The 13,880-nt window shown below is 30.3% G+C and overlaps 1 protein-coding gene across 1 annotated transcript in view; it reads left to right on the top strand.

Annotated features, from left to right (window-relative positions):
* LOC106462472 (oxysterol-binding protein-related protein 2-like) overlaps nucleotides 1–13,880 on the top strand; it is a 106,709-nt gene that overhangs the window by 72,106 nt on the left and 20,723 nt on the right. Inside the window, exons 3-6 of the mRNA XM_022389743.1 lie at nucleotides 7,014–7,089; nucleotides 7,527–7,664; nucleotides 9,399–9,532; nucleotides 12,003–12,179. Of these exons, the coding sequence (XP_022245451.1) occupies nucleotides 7,014–7,089; nucleotides 7,527–7,664; nucleotides 9,399–9,532; nucleotides 12,003–12,179 (525 nt within the window). The remainder of the gene's footprint in view (nucleotides 1–7,013; nucleotides 7,090–7,526; nucleotides 7,665–9,398; nucleotides 9,533–12,002; nucleotides 12,180–13,880) is intronic.

Raw genomic sequence — 13,880 nt, forward strand, 5'->3', positions numbered from 1 at the left:
AGCCCTCGTGTAGCTTTGCGCGAAATTCAAAAAACAAACAAACAAACCATTTACTAGAACACATGCTTTGAAAATCAGGAAAACTTGTAATGTTTACCCACATGTTGAACTACGTGTGGTACTTAGACCAGTATACAGAAAAATGAACTATCTTGTGTTCAAAGACAGAATATGCAAAGCGGACCGATCACATGTCGTCTACAGATATCGGTGCTCTGTTTGTAAGAGTGCGTATATTGGGCCGACGGTGAGGAGGCTTAGTGATCGAGTTAAAGAACACAGTGTGTCAAGGTATGTAGAATTCTCAAACATTTTCCGACATAAAGGAGAATGCTTGAATGTAAATGTAGAAATTGAACAATTCCGAATTATCGGAAAGGCTGAAAATGAGCAGTGGCTAAGGTTAAAAGAAACATTAGCCATAAAGAACTTAGCACCTGAACTAAACAAGATATCCAGCACCGGTGAGCTGGTGTTAAAAGTATGAGAAGAGAGAAAACCTTTACATGTTTGAAATGACCTTGTGTGTATTTATTTCAGTTAGTTATGAAATCTGAGGTTAGGGTATACTATGGGGTGAGGGTGGTAGTACTATACGCTAATATAAGTATATTAAGTACTTGCAGGTATATTTTGTGTTCAACCAAAAATAAGATAATGCTGAAAATTCATCGTTCAAATTCGCCAAAAACTAAGTGTAAATTCCCCCGGTAGGACAGCTGTACGTCTATGGATTTACAACACTAAAATCATAGGTTCGATTCCCCTCGAGGGACAAGCAGACAGCCCGATGTGGTTTTGATATAAACACACACACACAAAGTGTATATCAAAAGTGGTGTCACCATCCAAGAACAAAGTTTTGCGTGTTGTTTGAGCTCTTGTTACACATTTGCACTGCTCTCTCTCTCTTCTTCCTTTCCCATCTTTGTCTGCACTTGAAAAAAAAAAGCTAAAATAGTTTAAGTTAAGAAGCAGAACCAAGGAGAAAACTGTGAATAAAAGTGACGATTCCCTCTGTACAACGAGATTAAAACTTGAAATATTAATTGTCTACTTTATGGCTTACAAACTTTAACACCTTAATATCGCCATGAATACAGAACCTACTACGCGATTGAAACGGTTTTTTGTTTGTCTTTTACTCGACATTTTTATACGTTTTTGATCACATTATTCCTGAACTTTACTTCTTGTCTTCTTTAATGGCAGGACGCTACACACATACACATTACAAAGTTACGCAGAAGAAATTGTTTAATCCGCCAAACTAACGTAATTCTAGCAGCATATTATTTATTTCGTATTAATGCGCGAGTGAAAGAAATGTTAACAAACTCCGACTATTATAAAATACCGTCCTGAATGTAAGTGATTTGAAATTAAACAGAAGATTAAAATAACTTGCGTACAAAAATATTTAAACGTATTTAACGAATAAAAATAATATTTTCCCATACAAGATAAAATGAACTATAGTGTGGTTTAACGGTTTTCCACCATATGAAAATATTTTATATTCACATCTTAAACCAGTTAAATAATATTAAAAGAATTATGGGTATAATTTGAATTTGTTGTCAAACCTAAAGCTACACAATGAGTTATCTGTTCTTGTAACTACTGCAGTATCGAAACTCATTTTTCTAGCATTATAGCCCCTCAAAATTACCTCTGAGTCAAAGGGGTACTTGAATTTGGGAAATATATTGCATTTTATCTGTAAATGTTAATGTCAATATGCTTTATCTTGTGCGTGTAGACAAAAAACATAGAATAATTTTACGTGTTGCATTTTTGTTACAGCTATAAAAATATGCATGTATAAATGGGCGTGCATCTTAAAAGTTTGGAAATATAGATATGAAAATGGCTGTCATAATGAAACTTCCATAAGTTATCTAAATATAGCACAAAACGCACAACATCAGCCTCGGTTTATGTTTAGAAAAAGGATAAAAAAAAGTCATCATTGAACTTGTAAAAAGACTGAAACAAGTAATTTTAAAAAAGAATTAAGTTATAAAAAAGAGAGTGAAAGGTTTGAATAAATTAGTACAGATAGATAACGTCTGTAGGTAAGTAAATAAATGTATGAAGAGACAAAGAATCACTGGGTTTGTGTGTTATTCTATTTCAGTTTTTTCGATACTCTTTAGGGGCACTAACTTGCATTTAGAAAGAAAATAGGTTATATTTATCCCAAGTTTATCAACCAATCTGATCCCTTCAGTCTTTTTCTTTAGCAAACTACCATTATTAGCCTTTGGAATTTGAAAAAGGTGAGGTCTTATGGGTTGGCTATTTGGTCGTTTTGGAACTGATAGGGATTGCAAACTTATAGAGGGAATGCAGCTAGTCAACAGCACTCTCTGCCACATTTTAGACTACTCTAAACAGATAGTGGGATTAGACCGCCACTCTTATAAGACACCAACTGAGCACCTTTTGCGGAAACAGGACACGAACCTTGGACCCTCTGTGTGACAGTCTGACGTACTAATCATTAAGCCATTCATATTCCACATTTGTAGGGTAGATTTGGTTTTCATGATGCTAAATATCGTTATGTTTTAGGTTGAGAAATTCCATTGCATCTGATTTATGAAATAAAACAACTTGAATATTTACTAAGTGTTTTATGCTTCATTTCACAAGCTTCACACCAGATGTTATATCAGATCAAAAAACTTTTTTCTGGTGTATCGACACAGGTTCCAATCTATTGAAGAAACATTGGGAGGTATTAGTTTTAAATATTGATACAATATTTTACTCACAATAATCCCGTAAAAATAATTTAAGGTCTTGAAAAAATAACATGAAAATATTATGCCAGGCTTTTATTAAACTTCGTTTTTTAACCCAGTAAAGTAACTATCTTAGTGTGAAAACTGTTAATCACATCACGATATTCGCTGTGAGTGTTCTGATGTTATGACAGTCGAGATTATTTACCAAAAATTAGAAAGTATTCATAGTGTGCATTAATGTCTTGACTGCCGATATAATAACACCAGTGAATAAACCCCAAAAAATATGTTAACAAAAGAATTACAAATTTTGCACTGACAGTTATGTTATAAAGAGTGTATGCAGTTCTTACATAGGTTAGCTATACCATAATCTTGAAATTTCGGATTTATACTATAAAAACAATAATTGTGAGATAACAGAACACACATGTGTTGACTGCTGCATAACCACTGTCTTGAGTTTTATACAGTCAACATACTCATCAAAAATGGGACTTTATAATACACAATGTATTTAAATAATATAAAAAATCGCATGTCATTTGTGTTGTTAGACAATATATAAATTTATTAGTTTATATTGCTTTAACAATTAATTGTGTTATAGTTCAGACAAGTCTATGTTTCAAGATCATCATTTATGTTGTTGTGAAATAACACAATGTTTGAGTTAATTTACAACACAACTTTTTAAAGCGTAATTCATTCATTTATATTGACAAGTCATTCGAATAAACAATACAGAGAAATTATAAGAACAAAAGTCATGAACAATAATCTTAGCTTTGCCCATGGCAGTTAGACAGATAAAAACAATTACAGCTATGTTCGAGTATCCTGATAAAGCCGTAAATATAAAACGTGGCAGATAAAGCGATGTTATAATTATCTAACAATGGACTATTAGTACCTGTACACTTCCAACATGCGATAGAATTACTTCAAACACTATATTTAACATGATCATTATTTTCTACCACATGGTATTTACATCTATTTATTTTATATTTCTCATATCAGGAAACGTGATTTAGCGTGTTTCGTATGTTGAGCTAGATGAAACTCTAACTTTAAAAACTTTGTCTATGTCTGTTTGTGATTTAACAAAACTATGATAGTCTCGTCACAGAACTTCGTGCTTTTGTGGTCCTTGTGAAGATATGCTAAAGAGAGATAGAGAGACATACCAGTCTGATCTTTATTCTTCTTACTCATTTAAGTGTTAAGTTATTATTTCAATTTCTGTTGAGGATACAGTTTGACAGATCTCAGAAGGAAACAAAGACACAAAGACATATCAAGCTTCTTTGAATAACATTCTCTATGCTAAATCTAACGAGGCTGAGAAGAGCTAACATAGCAGTCCTCAACTAATTATGGTAATGGATTTGAAACACAATATGAACAAACGTGTTTCATATTACAATTTTTAATTTGTTATATAACAAGAAAGGTTGGTGTAGATTGTGTTAAAATATGTGCATCTTTCTACTCTTTTGCACGAAAGAAGAAAGAGGTTTTTGTTTTAACAGAATTTACACAAGTTTAAAAGTTCTAATTTCCTGTTCGTTTATTTTTAATATAATTTTAGTTTATGTAGCTCCACCTTTAAATGGCATAATTTATGAAGAACTTTAAAATTTTGAAATCAACAAAATGTGTATGATTTATCGTTTAAACACAAAATATTATTTAAATTCCAGACACAGGCCACATGTTGCGCTTAAAGAGTTGTGTCTCGTGAGTTACGTCACAGGACGTTATGGAGGTGATCATATCCATGTTTCGAGAAAGTCGTGAAATGGAAATATTTAAATGTTTTACGTGTTAAATCATTAACAATAAACAGTACTTAAACTTGGTTTATAATTTAATTTATGTTTGAAAAATATAAAATCGTTTTAATTCTTTTAATAATATTTAGATGTTTAAGGTTGGGATATATTCCTGTGAAGTCAGCTTCTGCAAAGGCAAAAACTAACAACAGAATAAATTCAAATCCCGAGGCTCTACTTAGCAGGAAGCTGCTTAAGTCTTCTAAGCTAACATGTCGAAATTTTCGGTTTCTTTAATTCATTGACTGGTAAAGACGACATTTCAACAGCTTGTAAAACCGTTCGATTAAGTTTGATTTACAGCGATGCTTCAGGGTGACATGTTCGTCCAGTAATATCAGAAAGTTTCTGAAAAAGTGAAAAATGAATTTTTTGCTTACAGGGCAGATATTTTAGCAAACTAAGTTATCTCCTACTCAGCTGTTAGGCTATTTATTATGTCTATTCTAAAAATATTTCTGGACAGCTTTGATGGTCGCACATTGTTCGTGCTTTTATAAGAACGTGTTCACTTAACATCATCAGTTTTATCAATGTTTACTTCTTTATATTTTTAATTTTATAATTCTATGTCCGAATTAATTCAGTTTTACCTCGTTATACTAATTTTAACAAATGTAAAAAGTATAAACTTTTAAGATGAAAATTCTTTATGTTTCCACTCGTTAATTATTTGAATTGCATTTACAGATGCCAATTTTAATTAACTCCAATATGAACAATCAGACAAAACAAAGTTATTTCACATTCTATTTACTCAAAATAGAAAAACAGGATTTTAAGTTTTACTGTATTTCATAGTAGCTCTAGCTACCTGTGTAGTGTATATATTAATCACTACATTTTGCATTGTAAGTGTAAATGTGCAACTTTTTTATGTGTGTGACTTGATAATAATACATTCATAGAAACTTTCCATTTCTAAATAGATAATTTAATTTCAATTTCATAAGCTAATAAAACACTTTTGGGTTCATTTGGTTAAGGAAGGGAAATGGCTCAAAATAAATCTTCTTGTGTTTTTGTTCCATGGATGACTTACATCACAAACTTTAAAAAAGAAGGAATCCTCAATAGTCGCGGCTGTAATTAGATCTCAAATCGGTCAAGAGATGGCGCTATGAGCCAAAAGTTTGTACTTGAAAAAAACTCGGAGCCATTCTATGAGCCGCTATGCCGTAGCTAAAAACAATTAATTATATGAATCATAGACACTACAGGATATGAAACGTAAAGCTTTCGTCTTACAAAACCGTTTATAAAAGTAAACGTAAATGAAATAAAACACGGTATTACGCTGATACTGATTCAGCAGGAAGTTAGAATTTTTACTATTTCTAATCTATATAGTTATATTACTCAACTTTTTTATTCAAGTGTCAGTGTAGTGTTACAAGAATGTTTATATTCATAATTACTGTATTATTATATTTAATACAGAAGTTATGTAAATTCATAATTTATGAAAGGTTATCTTTGGACATGAAAAGTTGCTTCCCATTGTATGTAATTGTAAAAAACGCTCATAAAAAATGCAAAACACAAAATGTGAAATCGCAAGTTTGTAGGTATCTCCCAAAGAACCTCCATACGAAATTTGGTGAAGATCCAACTACAGAAGGCGAAGTACTTACATGGACATAGAGTACTATTATATTTATATAGATTCAGTTCTATATAATAATAGTTTCTGAGGATAATAGCTAGCATCTTTAATTTTCAATTGAATAATAGATTATACTTTTCTTACAAAGAATGTTCGGCTCCAGAGTTTACTTTATTTCTTCATCTAATAAGAATTTATGTAATATTTTATTATCCTTCACGTACCTTTTAAAGAATAAATTATAGTAAACTATGAAAAATCAAATGAGCGTGTTTTTGTAGCTCAAAACATGAGTATAGAGCATACTAAGTTTATATTTTCCGCCCTGTTAGAATGAAGGATATTTGTTCGCATTCAAATCGATTCACACAAATTTCAAAATGAATGTTGTCGATAGTATTTCACGTTAAACTCTAGGCTACGAAATTTTGTTTTTATCTTATCTGTAGCAATGACAGTTGAAAGTCTACCTTCTCAGAAATGTCATTATTAATTATTTTCTTTGATTGAAGTTTACGAAGTTAAATGTCTTCTTGGTAACACTTTCAAAGGAAAAGTACACATTCTTAAAAATCTCATTAGCAATTTTTATTTTATTGAATTTACTCTTGTTGTTTCACATATTTGTTTCAAACCGAAAATTTTAAGTTTTTTTTAAACTGAAAGTTTGCAGAATTTAAAAATATTATAACAAGTTTGGAAGGTAGTTATTTTGAAAATACTCATGTATAGGCAGTAAATGAAAAACGAATGCAGTTTTTCTCATCTTTTTTGTTTTATTATGAGCATAATTTATGAAATATTTTTGTCTCATAGATGTCATCTTCCGGCTCCAGTCTTTTCTAGAAGTGATTTGAACCTTTGGAGTATTTTGAAACATTGTATAGGAAAGGTGTGTATTCAATAGTGCCATGTACTGACGTGCTACAAATGTTTGTATGACAATAAATAGTTCTATTTAAAAAAAAACGCAATACACAATCTATTCTGAACAATAAGATGAATGAAGTATTCTATTTGAAATTTCTATAGTTTCCTTTAGCATTTTCTTTCTTGTTTAGTAACTAAGGTTAGGCAAATACTTAATTTTATTTATAACATTTTAATCATTTAAACTGAATATAATTTTGACGCGTATTTTCCTCACTCTTACAATATCTGCAGACTTAAGTAGCATCAGCAGTAAGGCCAAAATAATCCAAGATATTGTATTTACCATGTCACATTCCAGGTATTCAGGTATATTTTCTTTGTATTTGTGGATTTGTTGTGTTTTAACCATCCAGTGAATTACGTGACATTACATCAAGTTTTTATTGTCTATTCAAGGATCTATCGAAGGTTGCAATGCCAGTTGTGTTTAATGAACCCCTCAGCTTTCTTCAGCGTATTACAGAATACATGGAATATAGTTTTTTGTTGCATCGTGCTGATGAATGTGATGATCCAGTAGATAAAACTAACCTAGTGTTATTTTGTGTTCAAAAATACTTTTATCCCTTAAACAAAGTTTTAATGCCAATATAATTTTTTACACTTTTGTTAATACTGATATACATTGCAGCTACCTCTTTTCTACTTCAAACAAAAATATTACAACAAATGTGAGTGAACGACTTCAGTACGACTTTAAAGATTTAGAAACAGCTGTAAGAATGATTTAAGAACATCTCAGCTAAACCTATTTTATTCAAACGAAATACACTATATCATTGTAACATAGCATTATTCTGGTATTGGTGTTTTAAGACCAATATTAAACTTTAGAGAAGAATGGTATAGACATTTTAAGTTCAAGAAGAAACCTCCAAATTTAAGATTAAAGATAAGTTTCAATAAGGAAAATGCATAATGGTATCAATCTTTTAAGATCAAAGATTAGCTGAAATACTAAACTTTAGAGAAGAATGGTATAGACATTTTAAGTTCAAGAAGAAACCTCCAAATTTAAGATTAAGGATAAGTTTCAATAAGGGAAATGCATAATGGTATCAATCTTTTAAGATCAAAGATTAGCTGAAATATTAAACTTTAGAGAAGAATGGTATAAACATTTTAAGTTCAAGAAGAAACCTCCAAATTTAAGATTAAGGATAAGTTTCAATAAGGAAAATGCATAATGGTATCAATCTTTTAAGATCAAAGATTAGCTGAAATATTAAACTTTAGAGAAGAATGGTATAGACATTTTAAGTTCAAGAAGAAACCTCCAAATTTAAGATTAAGGATAAGTTTCAATAAGGGAAATGCATAATGGTATCAATCTTTTAAGATCAAAGATTAGCTGAAATAGTTTATTAACTAGATAGTTATAGATTAAGATATTTCAAAACAACAATATCTACGTCTTCAGAACAACTTTGGTTCCGTGTTTCATAGCTTTTACACGAATTGTTATAGTTTTCAGAATAACCGAAAATAATTTGTTCACATTTTAGGTTTTTATTTTAAATCTTGGAGATGTTTATTTACAGGGATTTTTACCTGAATTCTGAAGACTGTAATCATTTATACACTAAAACACTGTATATTGCTTGAAAAATGTTTTTTTTGCAAATGTACTAATATTGTTTATTTTTGAGACCCAAAACACTGATCTTCTATGTAAGTTATAAAGTTTAATGTTGTATTAGAGTTGTTCGAATAAAGAAACCAAATATTAATTTAGAAAGAAAAATAAAAGAAGGGAACCAAAGTGACTTAATAATCTTTCCGTATTACGGTCATATTAGTATTATTACAATCATGCTGTAAAAAGGATTCTTGATCCCTCTGTAACAATATATTGCTCTATTCCCTGTATATGAAAAAAAAAGACTTGATAATATTTGTAAAACTAGTTTACAAGGGCAGATTGGCACTCTTTGTCAGCCATTATCCTCGACACTTCTCAGTATTAAACATTACGTGAGCACGCATAAAATGCAAAATGAAAAGAGTAGAAAGGAACGAATTTAAAGCAATAAAGTGTAAATTCTTACGCTATAGCAACGTTTCTTGACAAGTTAAGAAAACCATCATATGTAGTTGAAATATCAGCTTTACTATTGAGACAGAAAATACTGGTAACATAGAGGTAACTACATGATAGGTAACGCCCCATACGACAATAAAGTTCTAGCTCCATTTTCTCAGAGTCTAAAACTCTCATTTTAAATAAATATTCCCATTAAGCCTAGTTGTAACTAAATATTTTGTTAGTTACATTTCTTCATCCCTGTTTTTTCTTCGCTAAAGTATGTGGCAGCTTTTGCCGTTTCTGCCCTGGCATCCAACTGGGAAAGATTAGGAAAACCTTTTAATCCTCTTCTCGGGGAAACTTATGAACTTGTCAGGTAGGTTAAGTAATATTTTTTATTATCGTGCACTATGTCTCTTTTTAAATAAATGTTCCAGATTTGAAATAAGACCTCTGTTTTGCATTCTGGTAAAATTCATTTCTTTCTTAAAACCAAGCATTTTTAACAAACCTAAATATATTCTTAGAGAAGTGCCAGTCATTTAAAAACTTTGTATTTTATGGCACTATGTATTTTTTTTCTGCTTGAGAATATTCCACACAGCTACAAAGATATATCTGCATATAGTCATCCTTAATTTTGAACTGATACATTAGAAGGAAAGCAACTAACAACGCCCATTGCTAATTCTTTTATGCCTGACTGGTGGGATTTGACTACCACTCCTATAGCATACCCACGGCCCCAAAGTGCAACAGGAAACGAACCATGAATCCTAGGATTCACAGTCCGGACACGCTGACTACAAATCCATGCCCGATCTTTACACTAGCTTCTTAGCAATAGTTACTTTTGTTTGTTAATAGTCTTAGAAAGAGGTTATGGTTCTTATTTAAACGTTTTTCTTTCAGTTTAAGCAATCTCAGCAAAGAGCGATTTGGGGAAAGTTTTAGTACCTAAAGTAGAAGATATTCCATGATATCTCAGTTTTATGGCAAACAACTTTTTCTGTATAAAAGGACGTGAAAATTATTTCTATCAATGTATTTAACACAATAAACTTGGCAAATTTTTGAGCTGCTGTTAAATGGTTCTTCAAGTGGTTAAATAAATATGACTAGTATTACGAATTTTGTCAAACCTAATCGTTGCTTGAATAATGGAGAGTATCAATGACTCCTTCTTCTACACACTGTATATTGATAATTACGTTTTTTCTCCATAATTATTCAGTAAGAAATATTTCTACTAAGCTGTGTTGTTCAATAAACACTTGGGATTTTTGTTCCTTGATCAAAAATATATTTTTACTTTGCAGTGTATTAGTTGACACCTTTAACATGTTTTTAAGCAGAAGACTATTTTTATCGGATCGTCGAAGAAGTCCATAATATTGTTTGTTTTTCCTTAATTTTTAATTACAGTCACTGCTTTTTGTCCTGAAAACTTTCATTTCACATTTTCTATATTCTTCATTTGTTGGTAAGATTTATTTTTCTTTCAATTTCTCTATCAAAAATATGTTATCAAAAACTTCTACTTCAGTCACAAAAGACGAGAAGTGGAAAGTTCTGCAAATGTATTCTTTTTCTTTTCCTACTCTTTATGTAAACACACTTTAATCTTAACATTTTTTCTGTTAACATTTTTTAAAATGTTGTTGTTATTAATGGCATGTTTTCTGTTCTCAAGATTCAAATTGAAATATAAAAATGGCAAACTTAAAATATGATAACATTCCAAGACAATATGCAAGTGTTAAAAAAACCTTGTTAAAATACTCTGCATGAGGAAATGAAATCTAACTTGAAAAGCTGTTTTTTTTAGTTACGAGAAGTTTATTTGGTGTTATCTAGAAATTTGAACGTAATATATAATTAAAACTGACAAAGAATGTATAAATCGTAATAGGATTTAAATAGATCATTGACCTATTGTAAAGAACAGAATCAGGAAGAATTTGTGTTTTGTAGCTTTGATAAACTATACGAATGAGTCTTTAGTCACCTAAGGCAAGTATTTTTGTAGTGAGCTGTTTGATATAATCAGAGTACCAACATCATATGAAAACTGTAGATTCAGAAAGAAATGGATTATATTTCTTAATTCATAAAAGGTAAAAAAATTAAGAAATTAAGTATGTATTCTAAAAATCTGAAGGAAAGTAATGTTTAACTTTATGTAATTCTTGGTGGATAAAGGTATAAAACGTGCAAAAAGAATACCACCTTAATAATTTTTTGTTTTAATCCAAATATAAAAGTTTTTCACTCTTGAGCATATAACAGTAATTTTGATACACAGTATCCTCCGCTACATGCACTTATTCCTAAATCCATGCCTACCTGGATCAGAACAAATGAATTGTTTTCAAAGAAAGAAAAGTCTTAAAAGTTAGTATTTGTAGCAACATAAGTACTATATGAATATTTCTAATGCATTCAATAAATAAAGTAACGCCCTTCTGTGGAGACATTATAAATTAAAATCAAATAATGTATTATAGTATTTTAAGCTAGTATATCTATCAAAGTCAAAATCAAAACAACAAACACAACTTATTCATAGGCCTAACATTCGTGGTAAAAAGTATGTAAAGTGCAGTCGTTTTTGGAGATTTTTCTTCATGTGTTTATTTCGATTTAAAAAAAAAGGTGTTTAAAAATACCATTTCGACATTTAAACAGGAACAACGTATTCATGCTGTTAACCTGGTGCTATTTTCTAATACAAAAAATTGTATTGGCAAATTTTATGAAACAAAAAGGAAATATAACTATTGCTAAACATAGTGTTTTTAATCTACCAGAAAAACTTAACACAAATTCCCTTTTCGTGTGTGCAGGGAAGACATAGGTTTTAGGATCATATGTGAACAGGTCAGCCACCACCCACCAGCAAGTGCTTTCCATGCTGACTCTCCACATTTTATTTTTCACGGCTTTATTCACCCGAAGCTCAGGTTCTTGGGAAAGACTGTTGAAATCAAACCAGAAGGAACCCTCACTGTAAAACTTTTAAGGTAATTAAATGTAGAAAGAAGTAAAATATTTAATGATGGAGCACTTTTTTAATAGAAAATGGTATAGCAAGACTCAGGCAAGATTAAAGTCCGCTATTATAACTTAAACAAATAATAAAGCCACCGTTTGAAAAATGTTACTTTTCGTACAATAAATTAAGTGTATTATTTCATTAATTTACAAACAATGCTCTAGAGGAATTCCCATTTTTCATAGTTTAACGAGTTTTAATTTATTTATTTTGTCACTATGTAAAAAAATCTGAAATGATTAATCGAGGGTTAAAAGTTACTGCATGGCACATGTGAAATACATAATAAAATAATTACGTGTAATATCTTTGTTTTATAGATGCTATCCATCTCTAATTTCCTTTACATTAAAACCTTTAAACAATAATAAAGAATATTTTTTATTCTATAAAAACCTATTGTAAGACCATTATTGTTGCACTTCAAAGTTTGCATATCGAGCAAAGCTAATAAAATGTAATTTAAAGTATTGCAGTAATACCACTGTTTTTATGTGTTATTTGAAAGGTATTTGTTGCATATTTATAAGATGGTTAAAATTAGTAGTTCAGAAGGATGATGAGCTTATCGTATGGTTTCTTAACATACGATTAACCCATCAACATTGTAATCTACATTTAATTATATGTCCTAAAACGTTACAAGTAAACCATTACTTTAAGGATATAACTATTATAGCATAATGTATTATATATGTCCATATTTATCACACATAATATCTTAATTTATCTGTTATTTGACCGAGATTAATATTAGAGCATAGCCAATAATTTACTTTAGATACGTTTACAATTATCTGTCCTGAAAGGATTTTATCATACCTAATGTTTCTTTTTTATAAATATTGAACGAGACAGTTAGTATAGCTGATTTTTTATGATTTACTACACATTTAACATACTGCAGTATAGTTTTTGCTTCTATATTTAATTATATTTTTGACAATTATCATCTTAAAAAGGGCGCTTACTTAAATCTCATGTTTCATGTTTAGCTTTATAAATTGATTTGTTCCACTAAAGTTTATAGGATCTACCTACATATTTAACTATTATTATCCTTACCTTTCTGTAGATATTTTCACAAATCTTTGTCTTGTACTTGTTTCTTGCTGGTTTAGAACTTTATGCATAAAACTTATAAAAGAATTTTCTTTATGCGTAAATTAAAACGTCTGCAACGATTATCTTGTACAGATTCCTATCTCACACTAATACTGTCTAAGAGGTGCAACTCAAATGGTGTTGGTACACTTTAGAGATTGTTAGGAAATACAAAGGGCAGGAGAGATCATCACATAGCCAAACAACCAGTCCCCTTTTAAAACTTGTACAATATAGGATCAGTAACACTGAAAATAAATATCTGGAATTGGAAAGTTTTGTAACACAAACACACATACACACACGCAAACACGCATATGTGTGTGTATGCGTATCTACATAAATATAATAGTACTGTCTGTTGTATGTCCATGTAACTACGTTTGTGGATGAATCTTCACCAAATTTGGTGTGGAGGCTCATTAGGTCCATGCGGAGATACATGCAAATTTGTGGTTTCACATCTTGAGTTTTGCAGTTTTTATATGCATATCTACATTTTTTACAATTACATACATAAGAGAAGCAACTTTTCATGTCCTAAGATAACCTTTCATTAATCATG

Source organism: Limulus polyphemus, unplaced genomic scaffold, assembly GCF_000517525.1.
Source record: "Limulus polyphemus unplaced genomic scaffold, Limulus_polyphemus-2.1.2 Scaffold1176, whole genome shotgun sequence".
NCBI lineage: Eukaryota > Metazoa > Arthropoda > Merostomata > Xiphosura > Limulidae > Limulus > Limulus polyphemus.